A 13389-nucleotide genomic window follows, 5' to 3' on the forward strand; every position below is an offset into this window, starting at 1 on the left:
GAAATTAAATAAAATACAAAGACAAAGTGGGTGGCCGGGTGCGAGTCGCAACATTAATAGCCCATAAAATAAAGTGGAATTTGGTCCAAAAAAAAAAAAAAAAAAACCAAGTCCAATGCCTTTTGGTTTAAGCACCAAGAAAAAGGTCAAATAGGAGCGATGTATTTTAAAGTAGTCCACAAGTGAGCTTGCGGTAACATCAAGAGATTTTGGATACCATAACAGAAAAGATTGCATTGAAATTAACTAAGTTAGAACTATTTAAAAGGAGCCCTTCCTCCTCTCTCAGCACTTACAGAAAAGACGGCCTATCACTTAGGAGACGAGAAGCTCTTACTCAAAAGAGAGGGAAGTTTTTCTCACTAAAATCTAGAGTAATAAGAATTGGTCACTATTTTTTTATTCCCTCTCTTACTAGATTCTCATGTCTAGAGCCGAACAGTCTACTTTATCGTTTTGATCATATAATGGGAATTTATCACCAGTCAGATGCAAAAGAAAAATCATGCACTACTTGGACACCAATGCTCCCTACTCTCACACTAGCAGATCAATATCATGAATTTCATCTATAGTCAAAAGAGGGTTTTGTCCCAAATTAAAAAAGAGCCATATTAACCATCAGTGTATTAGTATCAGCACAATCAAGCTAAAAAGCCATGGGAATTGGGAAGAGAATCATTGTTTAGGGTGCGTTTGGCATTGCGATTTTATATTCTATAATAAGAATATGATATTACATTGCATTTTACTCTGCATCAATGTAAACCTTGCTTTACCTTTTCATGAAAATACCTAAATCCATGCTTCACTTACATCATCATTTCAGAACCATGATCAGAAATCCAGTTTACATATTCAACATGCAAAGACAGTTTTTGCACCCAATACGAATTTGTCCGGATGAATGCCAGGAAATTCGCAAAGATATCAATCATCTATACGCCAAAAAAGAGTGCTGTCTGAGAGGGTAACAAATCAGTTACTACTTCTATAGCCCTATCAGAACCCAAGGCATCGAAAAAAAACACACTGGTTGACAACCAAACAACTCTAAAATAAATCCAAGGAACGAGGATGGTTCAAGTTAGTTCCATGTTAAAAGTTCGAGTTCTAAAATCTGCTGATGAAATGAACACATTCTTTTTTCTTTTTCTTTTTTGCCCAGGCAAGCACGCATACATCCTATATATTGATCTTGAAGAATATGGACATCTGGTAGTGTTTTTCTCTGCAGTTGCAGCCTTTCACGTCAGTATCTTCTCCCGCCTTCCATTGCATCCAGCATGGGGCCAGAGTCCCGCATATCGACTGCTGATATTTCAATGACATGTTGAGCTTGGACATATGAACTTTCAAGCTCCGATTGCTGCCGAATGAGACGATTATTTGTGTTGGTGGATGACTGAACGCCATTTCGAGACTCTGCCAACATCTGAAAATAGGCATGAGGTGCCCAACCTGCATAATATAACAAAAAGCCAAGATACTCATGAACCAATATTCGAACTAATAATCCACTTAAAGATTATAGTTACTCCTTAAATTATACTTAAAAAAAGGAATGCAGTAGTATAACAGTTGACTCATGGCCTCTTTTCATAGGTTAAATAATATGAAACTTTGAATTTTGAAACCTTATCCAAGGAGCCGGAGCAAAGCTGTGAAATCCAGTGGAAAAACAGTTATAATATAAGGTGAAGTTTGGTACACAAAATAGCTATTCCATTAGACAAAAAAGTGAATAGCTTTTATTGGAAATTGAAGAAAGTATAATGGAATAGTCATTCCGTCATATATTCCAAGTGTTAAAAGTATATGTACACTTTAACACCAATGCTATTTTATTCTACCTTCTACCATTATTAATAAAGACTATTCCTTTTTCTTATTGGAATAACCATTCTATGTACCAAACGTACCCCAAGTGTAAGTGATAGCCATCCTTCATCAGATACTCTGATATTTGTAGTTTCATCCCAAGAGGAGAGTATTCTACCTCCTTGTCTCTAATTCATCAGATACTGTGATATTTGTAGTTTCATTCCAGGAGGAGAGTATTTTACCATCTTGTCTCAATTCTAATCAATATAAACAGTACAATGAAATAAAAATCATTCTCGAGATTGCTAATTAGGTACCCTGTCCATGCTCTTTGTTTAATATCAATGATGCCAGCAAGCTGGTATTAGGTTTAGTATGCAGCAGAATACTTATATCAAAGAATAGAAAAACCTTGTATCATCTTTCTTTATTTAATAAGATATCATCCGAGCAACAAAAACATTTAACATTTTAAAGCTCAACAATTATGAATTCTGCCATCCACAAATTTCTAATCCAGTTAGTCGACACAAATAGACATAATACACTGGACTAGGCAGAACAAATAACCTTTTGCTACATGTCTAGGCATTCCTGTTGAAGACATGCTTAGATGCTGGTTACCAGTAAGTTGGATCATTGCACAAAAGTTGACAGGAAAATTTTACAAAAAGACAATAGAGCATATGGTACATAACCATCGATTAAGAAAAAAAGAGGAGGGCATTACCATCTACATCATATGGGGGTGGAAAGAATTGTAAGTAACAAAATGAAGCAATGGTCATCCCTGCATAAAAAGTTTAAACAAGACAAAGGCCAACTAAGAAGCAACAGAGACTGTGTTCCCAACAAACAGTTCAGCAGAAAACCAAAAAAGAAAACAAAAAAACAAGTCCTTGACAAACAAACCTAGAAGACCTCCAGCAAATACATCTTGCCAGTGATGCCAATAATCATCAACTCGAGAAACTCCAACTAGAGCAGCAAGTAGTATTGGCGAGAAAACAACACACAGCTTTGCAACATGCCCCTTACGGTCAAATGCCCTGGTTTTCCCAGCCTGATACCAAGCAAGAAAGGTAAGACCTGCAAAGGACCCTGAAGCCAAAAGCCAGAATTCGTCTAAGCTAAGTTTCTTCTTGTACAAGGAGCTCAAGATAAACAACTGAAATGAACTAATGTTAGCTGTAACCGAATCCCTCTCTCAACACAACCATGTGCAGAAACACAGAATGAAATCTTATATGTATATTTTTTTTTTTTTTTTTGGGATTGCGCCTTTGCGCTTTTTAATGAATTTCATTTACTTATATTTAAAAAAAGAGAAAGAAAAATGACATCAGTCTTGGTTACTTTTGTTCAAAGTAAAAGACTAAATGCTATCTACGCTTCCAGCAAATGTGTTAGAAATTTGAAAAGAAACTGAGCACAAAGAAATATCCGTGGTATTCCTCCCATACAAGAAACTTTTGCTGAAACTTTAAAGGGGCATTCTGGTGTCCCATGGATATGCATTCTCCAAAAGAAGTATAAAAATCTAATATTGCAGAGAAATTCCAAAATGCGCTTAGTTGAAAGAATTTTTACAATCTAAAGAATTTACTGAATCAAAGCTTAAAAGGAAAACAAATGTAAAAGCCTACACAATCGGAATCCTTTGTAAAGCAGCATTGACTATTTCAATTTCCATGGACATTTAAACACCCAACCATTGATTGAAGAAGCGATCAATTGTGCCTTTGTTATTTTGGAAGCTGTAGGCATTTGGAATACCATACTTATGTCAATGACAATTCAATGATGGTTGCTTCTCATTTAATCAATGTGAAGCTTAGCCTTCAGGAAACAATAGCATTATCCATAGAGAATAAACTAAGAAACTTTTTGGTATGAAACTTGTCACTAATAGGAACACAACAGCACATTGCAACACTATAACCACAATTGGTAGAGGTGTGAGGTCGGATATCTATATATGATAACAATCCCCAAGGATGTAAACTATGCATCAAGCACAAAGAAAAAGAAAAAAAGAAAATGACCACTAAGCCAGCAATATAAGATAACAATCCCCAAGGATGTAAACTATGCATCAAGCACAAAGAAAAAGAAAAAAAGAAAATGACCACTAAGCCAGCAATATGACCCGTTGACTGCTTACAAGATGTATGCCCACTTGGGAAACTTTTGTGTCCTTCCTTAATGACACTCTTATCTCCAGTGCACATAACGTTTCTTGTGGTAGTATCAAACACCTGCACATGTCATCCACCAACTGCATGTTGACTGAGAAAAGAACTGACCAAAAGCAAAGACTATATCATAAAATATTAAAGTAAACAACACAATGAAATGAAAAGGAAAACCAGGGTAATCTATGAACTGGAGAACCAACCCCTTTTCCATCAGGGAAACAACGCCAAAAGAAGTCTGGACGTGGACGGCCAACCCCATCTTTGATTGCATCAGTTATAACTGCAGTGATAAGTACAGAAAATAGAAGGCCTGGGCATGCATAAAACATCCATTAAAATGTTATCATGATGCTAAAATGACATGCAAACAAACACCTGCATTACAAAATTTAGAAAATGAGGAAGAGCTACCCATCATGGCGTGGTGAAGATCATAAACATCCTTTTTGATGAAGTAGTAGATGAGAATGACAGCAAAAGGCAACAATATTGCGACGATCTGTTAAAATAATGAACACAAAACAGATTATTTTTATGTCATGAGCAAGTAACGTGCAAGTACCTCATGCACAATACTCTCTTGAATTTATTATTTCGCAGGGCCAAAACTCACAGGAACAGCCCAAAAGGGAACAGTATTGCCTTTCAATGGATATTTGAGGTCTATCAACATCCCCTCTCCAACAAAACGGTGAAATGGTTCTATAAGGTTCAGAATGACGTCTACCACCACAAGAAGCAAAAGAATTAGCCAGTCATACATATGGATTCTTGCCACTCTAACTCCATGGGATCTTATAGTGTGTACACCCAATTGAATTTCTGGCATTTTTCACTGATCTGATGAAAAATTAAAAGCTTAGTTAATAGAAATGACATTAAAAATTCGAATCACTATAACCAAGCACAAACATGAAAAAGAAAAAATCACACAAGATAATGTTACAGCAATAAATGAGGAGTTAGAATACTTCAACCTCTTGAAAAAGAAAGTAAAAAAAATGAAGCAAAGACTTCATACATAAACCTTTTAAGTGAAACAAGGAGAAAAAAAAAACATACAAAAGTACGAAATAACCTAATACTGGCTAGATAAAATGCTCAACAATGTCTTAAACAATCTATCTAATTGAATTGATGGTGTAACCAAAACTGCCTCAAATGCGAGCATAGTATGCATATAGTAGCAAAAACCCTGAGCAAAACGGCGGCTACAGAGGATCAGAAATGGTAGTGAATTCTTATACTTTAATTTATACTATCTTTAATCCTATAAACAAATTTAACGTACAGCAAAAGCCTGGAATTTGTTTGAAGCACATTTTCTTCTATAAGCCGCGTTTGGACGCTAAGAATGTGAAGGAAAAGAAAAGAAACAGAACTTCTTGACATTCTACGCCATGAGCAGAGAAAATGAAAAAGAAACTCAACTCAACCGAGCATTAACTGAAACATCAGCTTGATTTAATAGAAACTTCCATTTCTTTTTTTCATTCATAAAAATAAATAAATAACATAAATAACATAAAAACTTCCATTTCCTTTTCTCCTCAGAAGCAAAAACACATTATAATTTACTCATAACTCTACTTTCTTCACATTTCCTTCGTTTTCCACTTTCCAGGGAACCAAACAAAAAGGCAAATTCTCCAGAACAAAAGCACGAAAAACAAAAAAACGAGTATCACAATGTGCATAAAAAAAAATGAAAAACAAAACAAAACATAAAAACAAACAAACAAACAAATTCACAGAGAGAAAGACAAAAGACAAATTCACTCACCGAATTTGAAATTTCAAGTTTGCCTGAAAATATGTGAGAATGAGAGAGAACTCGAAAAGTTTTCAGCGATTCACTCACGGAATTTGAAATTTCTAGTTTACCTCAAAATATGTGAGAATGAGAGAGAACTCGAAAAGTTTTCAGAGAGAGAGAGAGAGAGAGAGAGAGAGAATGGATTTTACGCGGAGAGAGAATGAAAGTGTGAGAAGTATTCAAGGTAAAGATCTGTTTTGCCTTTACATTACAGGCACTGGGAGAGAGAACAGAGAAAGTGAAGAAAAAGAAGCGGAATTTTAAGCATGGGAATATGAGAGAGCTTCTTCTTTTTTTGTTTTGTTTTTAAATTTTTAAAACCGGTGGGGTTTACTTGTCGTTTGGGGAACCAGGCCAGAGTCGTTTCGTAGCCGTTGTGGTGGATTCTTTTAATTGAATCAAGGCCCAACAAATACAACCGACAAAAATAAACACGTTTGAAACAAAACAAAAAAAAAAAAAAATCTGAGAATTTGCGGTAATTATATTATATGAGAACCAATGACACCTATAAACAATTGAACTTTTTTCTTTTTCTAGACAAATAATAACTGACCTTCTTAATCATTTGTTATCCTACCTACCCCTATAATAATGAGCACTTTAGTTTTCCATACAGGTTTTCGGAATATAATTCCCTCTCTTTGAAGTGAAATAAAGACAAAAACATTTTAGGCAATAATTACAGCTGATACAAATTACAAAAAAAAAAAAAAAATTATCTCAGGGGTAGCACAATTGATAGTAGACCACGTCTTATGAAGCGGAAGTTACTAGTTCAAATCTCCCTCCTCTTCTCTTGTGTGGACATGTAAGAAAATAAATAAATAATGTGACATTACTTACATAAAAATATTAAATTTTATTTATAAAAGATAGTTCACTTGAAATAGAAAACACCTTTGAATGATATTTTTTAAAATTTAATTTATTAAATTGATATGTGTCTTTTTAGTATGTTATTATTTGATGACATGAACTGTCATTTCGTGTACCCATTTTTAAAAGATAAATTTCAAACCCGTGTAACACACCTACACCCCGTGAATCAACAAAACTGTCAAAACCTAGCTTTCACCAGGGGGTGTGGCTCTTGATAAATTGTTTTTCAAAAGTATTTTTTTAAAAAAAAAGATTTGGTTTAGGTGTTGTAAAAAGTACTTGAGATCTTTTATAATTTTTTCAAGATTCATATTTAATTTAGTTTTTTTTTTTCCAAAATAATTTAGAATTAAATATGAACCATTTAAAAAATTTGCATATGAAAATATCCTAATTGAGAAGGGGCTTTTATTGAATTTAACTAAAGAGATTTTGCCAGCCTCTAATTATTTTCAGAACATTAACTTATTTCCAAAATAATTATAGACTTCTTCTTTTTTTTTTTTTCCCTTCTAAATTTCATTGATTTCTTTTGATCTTTTGATCTTGTTTCTACTAAAAATTATCCCTATTTTTTTTTTTTTTTTTATATATCCGCACAAGAGTGGGAGAGAGATTCGAATTAGTGACCTCCGCTTCATTAAGCGTAATCCCAACCAATTAAACTATTCTCGAAGACAATTATCCTGAATTGTTGACAAGGTGATCTAGGCAACAAAGGCTGCAAAACGAGTGAAAGTTTTCTCGGGGAAAACAAAGTCTATGAAGGTGTTCAAACTTCCAAAAGCTGTATCATGATTCATGCATGTCCTTTTCAAATGAAGCTTTTATTTATTCCATAATTACATCATTATCTCCCTAAACACTTAACTTTTCGGCACCACAATATCGTTTGTTTTTTTTTGCTTATCCCAAAATGATAACCATTTGTCAAAACCCTAATATTCTTTGCTTGTTCTTGGTATTATACTTCTATCCTTGCCTTTTACGGCCATACAATTGAATGCCTTTAAGAAAAAGCAGTGTGTGGCGGAAGATTATTGGTGGATTAGAAGAAAAAAACAAATTTTAGATTAAAAGAAAAGTTTATGAACCTTGATAATTAAGGGAGGGGGAAAAAGACTACGAATGAACATCGATTGCGTATAAGAAGATTGGATAAATAAATTAAAAAAAAAAAAATAGACGTGAGCAAAGAGATTTTTCCTTTTGATAAATATTCAAAATTGCCAAGATGACAATAATTGTTCTTGAATATTGCAACTTGAAAGCTACTCTTTCCCATTTTGAGTTTTCCCTTTTTTTTAATTTTTATTTTTATTTTTTTATCATTAAAAGAAAAATGCAGCCTGCCAATTTACCATATTAATATTATGGTAAGCGCACATGATCTGTTATGGGTCATTATTATTATTATTATTATTATTATTATTAAGAGGAGTTGATGAGGCTCAATAATTGTATCCCATGTTCACCTAAGGACAATGACAAAAAATTCATATCCAACTCCGTCTTTAAAAGTAACATAGGTTCTTTATTTAATGGCATATGCTTCTCACATGTTTTTTTAATATGAATAGTAAAAAAAAAATGTAATTCTTTGAGAGACTAAGTTGAAGAAAACCCAGTACTATGATTCATCACTGGCTACTAACAAATCTTGTTAATTGCAGACATGACATGCCGATGAAAAATGAAAAATTGTTTTGAAATGTGTTTTTTATTGTGATTTGAAAGTGTTATGGCATGATATAAAATATTTAAATTATTTTTACAAGTATTTTATGTTTTAGTTGTCTGTTAATGATTTTCTTTTGAAAAAACAAAAACAAAAACAAAATTTTAACAAAAATACCAATCCCATCATGTAATTGGTTTGTTTTGCACTATTCCTCATCGAATGAGAGAAGGTAACATGAAAGTAATCATTTATAGTGCTAGGAACCATCTTTTTATCCTCGTGAAGCTGATATAATTTTTAAAATCACCATTAAATTTTAGATAAATCATACTTGAATTTTGATCCAATGGTAATTTTAAAAGCTATATCAACTTTAAGAGGATAAAAAGATGGTCCTAAGTATTACTCGAAATTATATGATCACTCATAATAAATTAAAAACCAATATATATTCTCAAAAACTTATGGTTTTGTTCTCTTGAGTCTTGATGACTTCTCCACAATCAAAAAGATAAATTAAAATTCTCGGGACTAATTTATTTTATCCTGAAACCTTGTCATTGTAGACGCATCCCCATCAATTAGTAATATATTGGTACAGACTGAATTATCACCTAATGAAATTAAGTAACAAAAAACAAATATAAAAAATGAAGGCCTGACCAGGGAAGGCCACATTAAAACATATCCATGTGGCTCAATATGATTACAAATTTAAATATGGTATCCCATTCTATTTTTTTTTTGTCGCAAAATATGGTATCCCATTCTAAACTCCAATACCAATTTCAAAATAATAATAATAAGAAGGTAAGATCCGGTCCATTAGGATCTAGTGCTAGACGCGCTTGTTGTTTTTGTTTTTTAATGAACATTATGCGGCACCTTGTAACGTCAAGAGACATGCAAAAACCATTGAAAATATGTATGCCCATTTCCCACTTAGTTTTTTTTTTTTTTTTTTTTTTTTTAATTCATTTCCCACTGAGTTGTGCCCAACAGATCCGGCTTACATATATGCTGTTATTTTAATAACAGCATATATGATGTAGTGTAAGCAACGGTCAAGATTGAATCTCTCGAAATCTTTATTTATTTTCTCTCCCTTATTAAAAGTTTATCAAAGTCAATCAACTTTGAGATTCAATCTTGATCGTTCCTTACACTACAACATACAGGCTATTATTAAAATAACAGCATGTAAACCAGATCCGTACACAACAAAACCCGTTATTGTAATGTGATAAAAGTGATTTTAAGAACTTAAAATCACATGGAGTTGTGAAATTAATCATTTAATTAATATTTTAATACTTTGTTTTAGATAATAATCATTTCTATTTTACTTGAGATTGAGGGTAGCCATTTCAAAAATTTTATTCTTTTTTCCGTACGACACAAACGTATTAATCAGGAACAATAATCAAATTTCACTCTGTATTTCTAAAACTAAAGTTCAGTTGAGACAGGAAATTGCCATTTACATATACACACAAATAAGTTGGGGGGACGTGGATCAGCATAGAGCACAATGACATTGAAGATATCACCTCTTCCCTGATTCCATTCGATCCTGTGCTGAGCTTAGATCGCTGCCTACATATAATGCCACATCACCACCTTGTCTTGCTTGTTGAATCCCTGTGGCCTGCACATTACCTGCATTCGTAACTTGGTCCGAGGTTGTAGAGGCACGTGACACCTCATCCAAAGCATTGAAATATGCATAAGGGCCCCAACCTGAAACCAGAAGATTAAGCAAAGCCCAAAGTTCTCCTTGATGTAATGAGACGAATTGAGCAAAGAGTATATAGAATATTGGAAATTCCACTAAAAAAAATATTGAAGAACAAACGAGAAAAGATGGGTATATACCATTATCATCATAAGGGTTTGGGAAGAATTGCCTATAGCAAAACGTTGCCACAACTAGCCCTGCAAGATGAACCATGTCAAAATGCAATTCCTAGTACATTTTCTTCATAAGCAAGATATCACACGAAAACATATACCTAGAATGGCTCCAGCGAAAACATCTTGCCAATGGTGCCAGTAGTCATTAACACGTGAGACGCCAACAAGGGACGCAACGAGCAGCGGAAGAAAAACAATGCATAATTTTGCCACATGCCCTCGCCGATCAAATACTTTCACTTTTCCAGACAGGTATAATGACAGAAAACCCAAACCTGCAAAGGACCCTGCAAAGCAAAATCCTAAATTACATCAGCACTGCTCTGTGAAATAAGATAAAATACATTTGCATTCTTAATAATTCGATGGTCTCTAGCTTCAAGATACTGTCTACTTCATCGATCCAAAATATAATCATGAAAAAGTTTCAAGCATTTGGAAAAACCTTCTTTCTTTCTTAAGGCAACTTTCTTTAATTATTAGTTTTTTATGGGTATGATCGATTATGGATTCCCTTATGTTGTTTACTGTGCAATTTTGTCCATACATATTCACCAAAAACATTGAAGGTTGTAGCAGGAAGTGTTGCTTACATGAAGTATGGCCGCTTGGGAAACTTTTGTGTCCTTCCCTTATAACACTGTCTTTACCATGACATAATACTTGTCCCAATTGATCATAAAACTAACAAAAAGAAAAAAGAATACAAAGATCAACAATGAAGTACTTTGGAGCAGATTGGCATATTACCATAAAACAAATTGAAAAAAGAAAAAGGAAAAAAAAATAAAAAAAAAAATCTAAGGTGGAGTTAGGTAGAAAAAGAAGGTTTATCTATGAAGCAGGGGAAACATTAATGAGAGCCAGCATAAAATACTAACAAAGGTACAAAAGTGTTCGGAAATTCTGTGCAAAAAATGACAAGAACACACAAGACATTGGAGGTAAATGGGAACATACATCCTTTCCATCAGGAAAACAACGATAAAAAAAGTCTGGTCGAGGCCGACCAACCCCATCTTTTATTGCATCCGTAATAACCCCAGTAATTAGCACAGAAAATAGCAGGCCTGCTCTTTAACAGAGATGTTAGTCGATACTTTAGCTAAGAATGTAATACTGGGGGAAAAAAAGTTATAGATGAATAATAACTGCAAAATAAGATTACCAAGAGTGCTGTGGTGCAAATCATAGACATCTCCCTTGCTCCTACACAGATAGAAGAGAACGAAAATGGCAATAGGCAACAAAACTGCATACATCTGACCACCAAAAAAAAGGAAAAGAATCCTGTTATCTACATTTGCTTCTGGAAAATTCGTATAGCCACATCACACATGCAAACCGCCAATACGTTAAAACTTTTTCTTTTTTTTTTGACATGTCCATACAAGAGGAGAGAAAATGGGGAATTTGATTTAGTAACCTCTGTTTTATGCGACATAATCTCAAGCCATTTAAGGCCAAAAATTCACTTTTCTTCACTGTTCTATTGTTAAAACAGTAACACGGAATTAGTGTTAAAAATTGTCAGTTTCCAGTAGCACAAGATCAATTATTTGTTAGCCTTTAATAAGTCCTACATAAACTTGTATAAGAAAAAACACAACAGAGTTGTTGAAATGTTTTGTTTCAAAATATTAATTAAATAATTAAAAGTTTATCACTTTCTATCTGCTTAAGTTTTGAGAGGTAAATAATGATTTAAGATGTACCACACAACAAAGGGTCACGAATTTGAACATTCTTTCCGTCATTTGAACCCATTTCAATTATAAAAAGACAGTGAAAACTTACGGGAACAGCCCATACAGGAACTGAGTTGTCTTTCAAGGGATACTTGAGATCAGTCATCATATCCTTCCCCACAAAGCGGTGAAATGGGCGAATGACATTTAGAATGACTTCTATCACTGCAAGAAGAACCAAAATGATCCAATCATTACTGTGATTCCTAGCAAGAGAGGCACCATGAGATTTAATAGTGTATGCCGATTCCCCAAGCGCCACCTCTCCTCCCATTCGGCGCCGCTGTAACATACACAACACCAAACAAGCTAGTGATTATTTATTTTGCATGGTTTACCATCAAATCGATTATTGCTATAAGATTTAGAGAGAAATCACATGTTTCATTCATCTATTACCCCATTAAAGGATCTACTTTCGACCCATGAGATTGAAGTAAATTTTCTTTCATACAACTTTTTCCCCGAATTATATGTCGAGTGCTTAAATTTGATGCACAGAAGAAAAGGGTATGAAAAAAGAACTCAATCTGTTACCTTAAAGCTAAAGTATTATAGTTTTTTAGTTGAAATGCAGATTACAACATCAGATATTGCATACTGAATTTCTTCCAAGTAATAAATTCAATGAATTCGAACGCGTATAAAATCTTTCCTGGGAAATTAAGAATTTCTCTTAATTTCGCTCAACTGCGAAAAATCTCAATCTCCCTGGAATTTCAAGGCTAAACCAGTCCTCATCGATCATGATTCACCATTACTACGTTTAAGCACACATTGATTTCCCATTTCATTAGCAAGACAGCATCAAAATAGTCACAATATTATCGCGATAGTATCACAACATGTGACTCAACCATAAAATTGCCTATTTTCTCTCTTTGACACCATGTTACTAATAAAGCGCTAATTCATTGATAAGGTGCTCGTACAATTGAAACGACAGTTCGCAAGAAAACAAGTTCTATTCATAGCTTTCTGCAACATAAGCAACAATCTTAAAAAATAAAATTGATTAACGGTCAGATCTTAATAAATCATTGTTTAATTAGATGATAATCACTACTTACAAAGTAAAATACAGTGAAAGTAATTATTTCCCAGTATCTGAAGTAAAAATAATAATAAATTTACCAACCTGAAAGATACCCCGGAAATTCCAAAAAGAACAAAGCGATCTGATATTCACCCACGCCATCGACGAGCAAACGCAGAAGTTTACACGCAAAGTAGCCGATTTTGTAACTTCTAAGCACAAATGTACAAAAAGAGAATATGTGATTGTAAACTGCCAAACAGATACCAGGAATCTTATCTCCAATAGGA

General features: G+C 33.7%; 2 protein-coding genes across 5 annotated transcripts; both read right to left on the bottom strand.

Annotated features, from left to right (window-relative positions):
* Nucleotides 1-963: 963 nt before the first annotated feature.
* On the bottom strand, nucleotides 964-6151 carry LOC132182692 (lipid phosphate phosphatase 2). 3 transcript variants are annotated; one of them, XM_059596026.2, is made up of 8 exons: nucleotides 5829-6151; nucleotides 4636-4862; nucleotides 4434-4521; nucleotides 4223-4332; nucleotides 3989-4082; nucleotides 2737-2925; nucleotides 2555-2614; nucleotides 964-1461 (listed from the first exon to the last, which is right to left on the bottom strand). In XM_059596026.2, the coding sequence occupies exons 2-8, from the start codon at nucleotides 4849-4851 to the stop codon at nucleotides 1253-1255; spliced, it is 966 nt and encodes a 321-aa protein (XP_059452009.1). In that variant the 5' UTR covers nucleotides 4852-4862; nucleotides 5829-6151; the 3' UTR covers nucleotides 964-1252. The 3 variants fall into 3 exon arrangements, with proteins under 3 accessions (XP_059452009.1, XP_059451994.1, XP_059452001.1); XM_059596011.2 differs by having other exon boundaries at nucleotides 5806-6150; XM_059596018.2 differs by lacking the exon at nucleotides 5829-6151 and having other exon boundaries at nucleotides 4636-5530.
* A 3602-nt stretch (nucleotides 6152-9753) lies between these two features.
* Nucleotides 9754-13389, bottom strand: LOC132183542 (lipid phosphate phosphatase 2). 2 transcript variants are annotated; one of them, XM_059596890.2, is made up of 8 exons: nucleotides 13202-13389; nucleotides 12113-12346; nucleotides 11484-11577; nucleotides 11276-11385; nucleotides 10909-10999; nucleotides 10414-10602; nucleotides 10277-10336; nucleotides 9754-10141 (listed from the first exon to the last, which is right to left on the bottom strand). In XM_059596890.2, exons 1-8 carry the CDS (start codon nucleotides 13259-13261, stop codon nucleotides 9948-9950), a joined length of 1032 nt encoding a protein of 343 aa, XP_059452873.2. In that variant the 5' UTR covers nucleotides 13262-13389; the 3' UTR covers nucleotides 9754-9947. The 2 variants fall into 2 exon arrangements, with proteins under 2 accessions (XP_059452873.2, XP_088369192.1); XM_088513066.1 differs by lacking the exon at nucleotides 13202-13389 and adding an exon at nucleotides 12601-12683.

Source organism: Corylus avellana, chromosome 2, assembly GCF_965113065.1.
Source record: "Corylus avellana chromosome 2, dhCorAvel1.hap1.2, whole genome shotgun sequence".
NCBI classification, from domain to species: Eukaryota; Viridiplantae; Streptophyta; class Magnoliopsida; order Fagales; family Betulaceae; genus Corylus; species Corylus avellana.

Coding starts and splice junctions, on each gene's coding strand:
- LOC132182692 (XM_059596026.2), bottom strand. CDS start 4,851: ATGCCAGAAATTCAATTGGGTGTACACACTATAAGATCCCATGGAGTT. Junction 4,522..4,635: donor TTCCCTTTTGGGCTGTTCCT/GTGAGTTTTGGC, acceptor TTATTTTAACAG/ATCGTCGCAATATTGTTGCC. Junction 2,615..2,736: donor ATTTGCTGGAGGTCTTCTAG/GTTTGTTTGTCA, acceptor CTTTTTATGCAG/GGATGACCATTGCTTCATTT.
- LOC132183542 (XM_059596890.2), bottom strand. CDS start 13,261: ATGGCGTGGGTGAATATCAGATCGCTTTGTTCTTTTTGGAATTTCCGG. Junction 11,386..11,483: donor TTTGCACCACAGCACTCTTG/GTAATCTTATTT, acceptor GTTAAAGAGCAG/GCCTGCTATTTTCTGTGCTA. Junction 10,337..10,413: donor TTTCGCTGGAGCCATTCTAG/GTATATGTTTTC, acceptor TTCATCTTGCAG/GGCTAGTTGTGGCAACGTTT.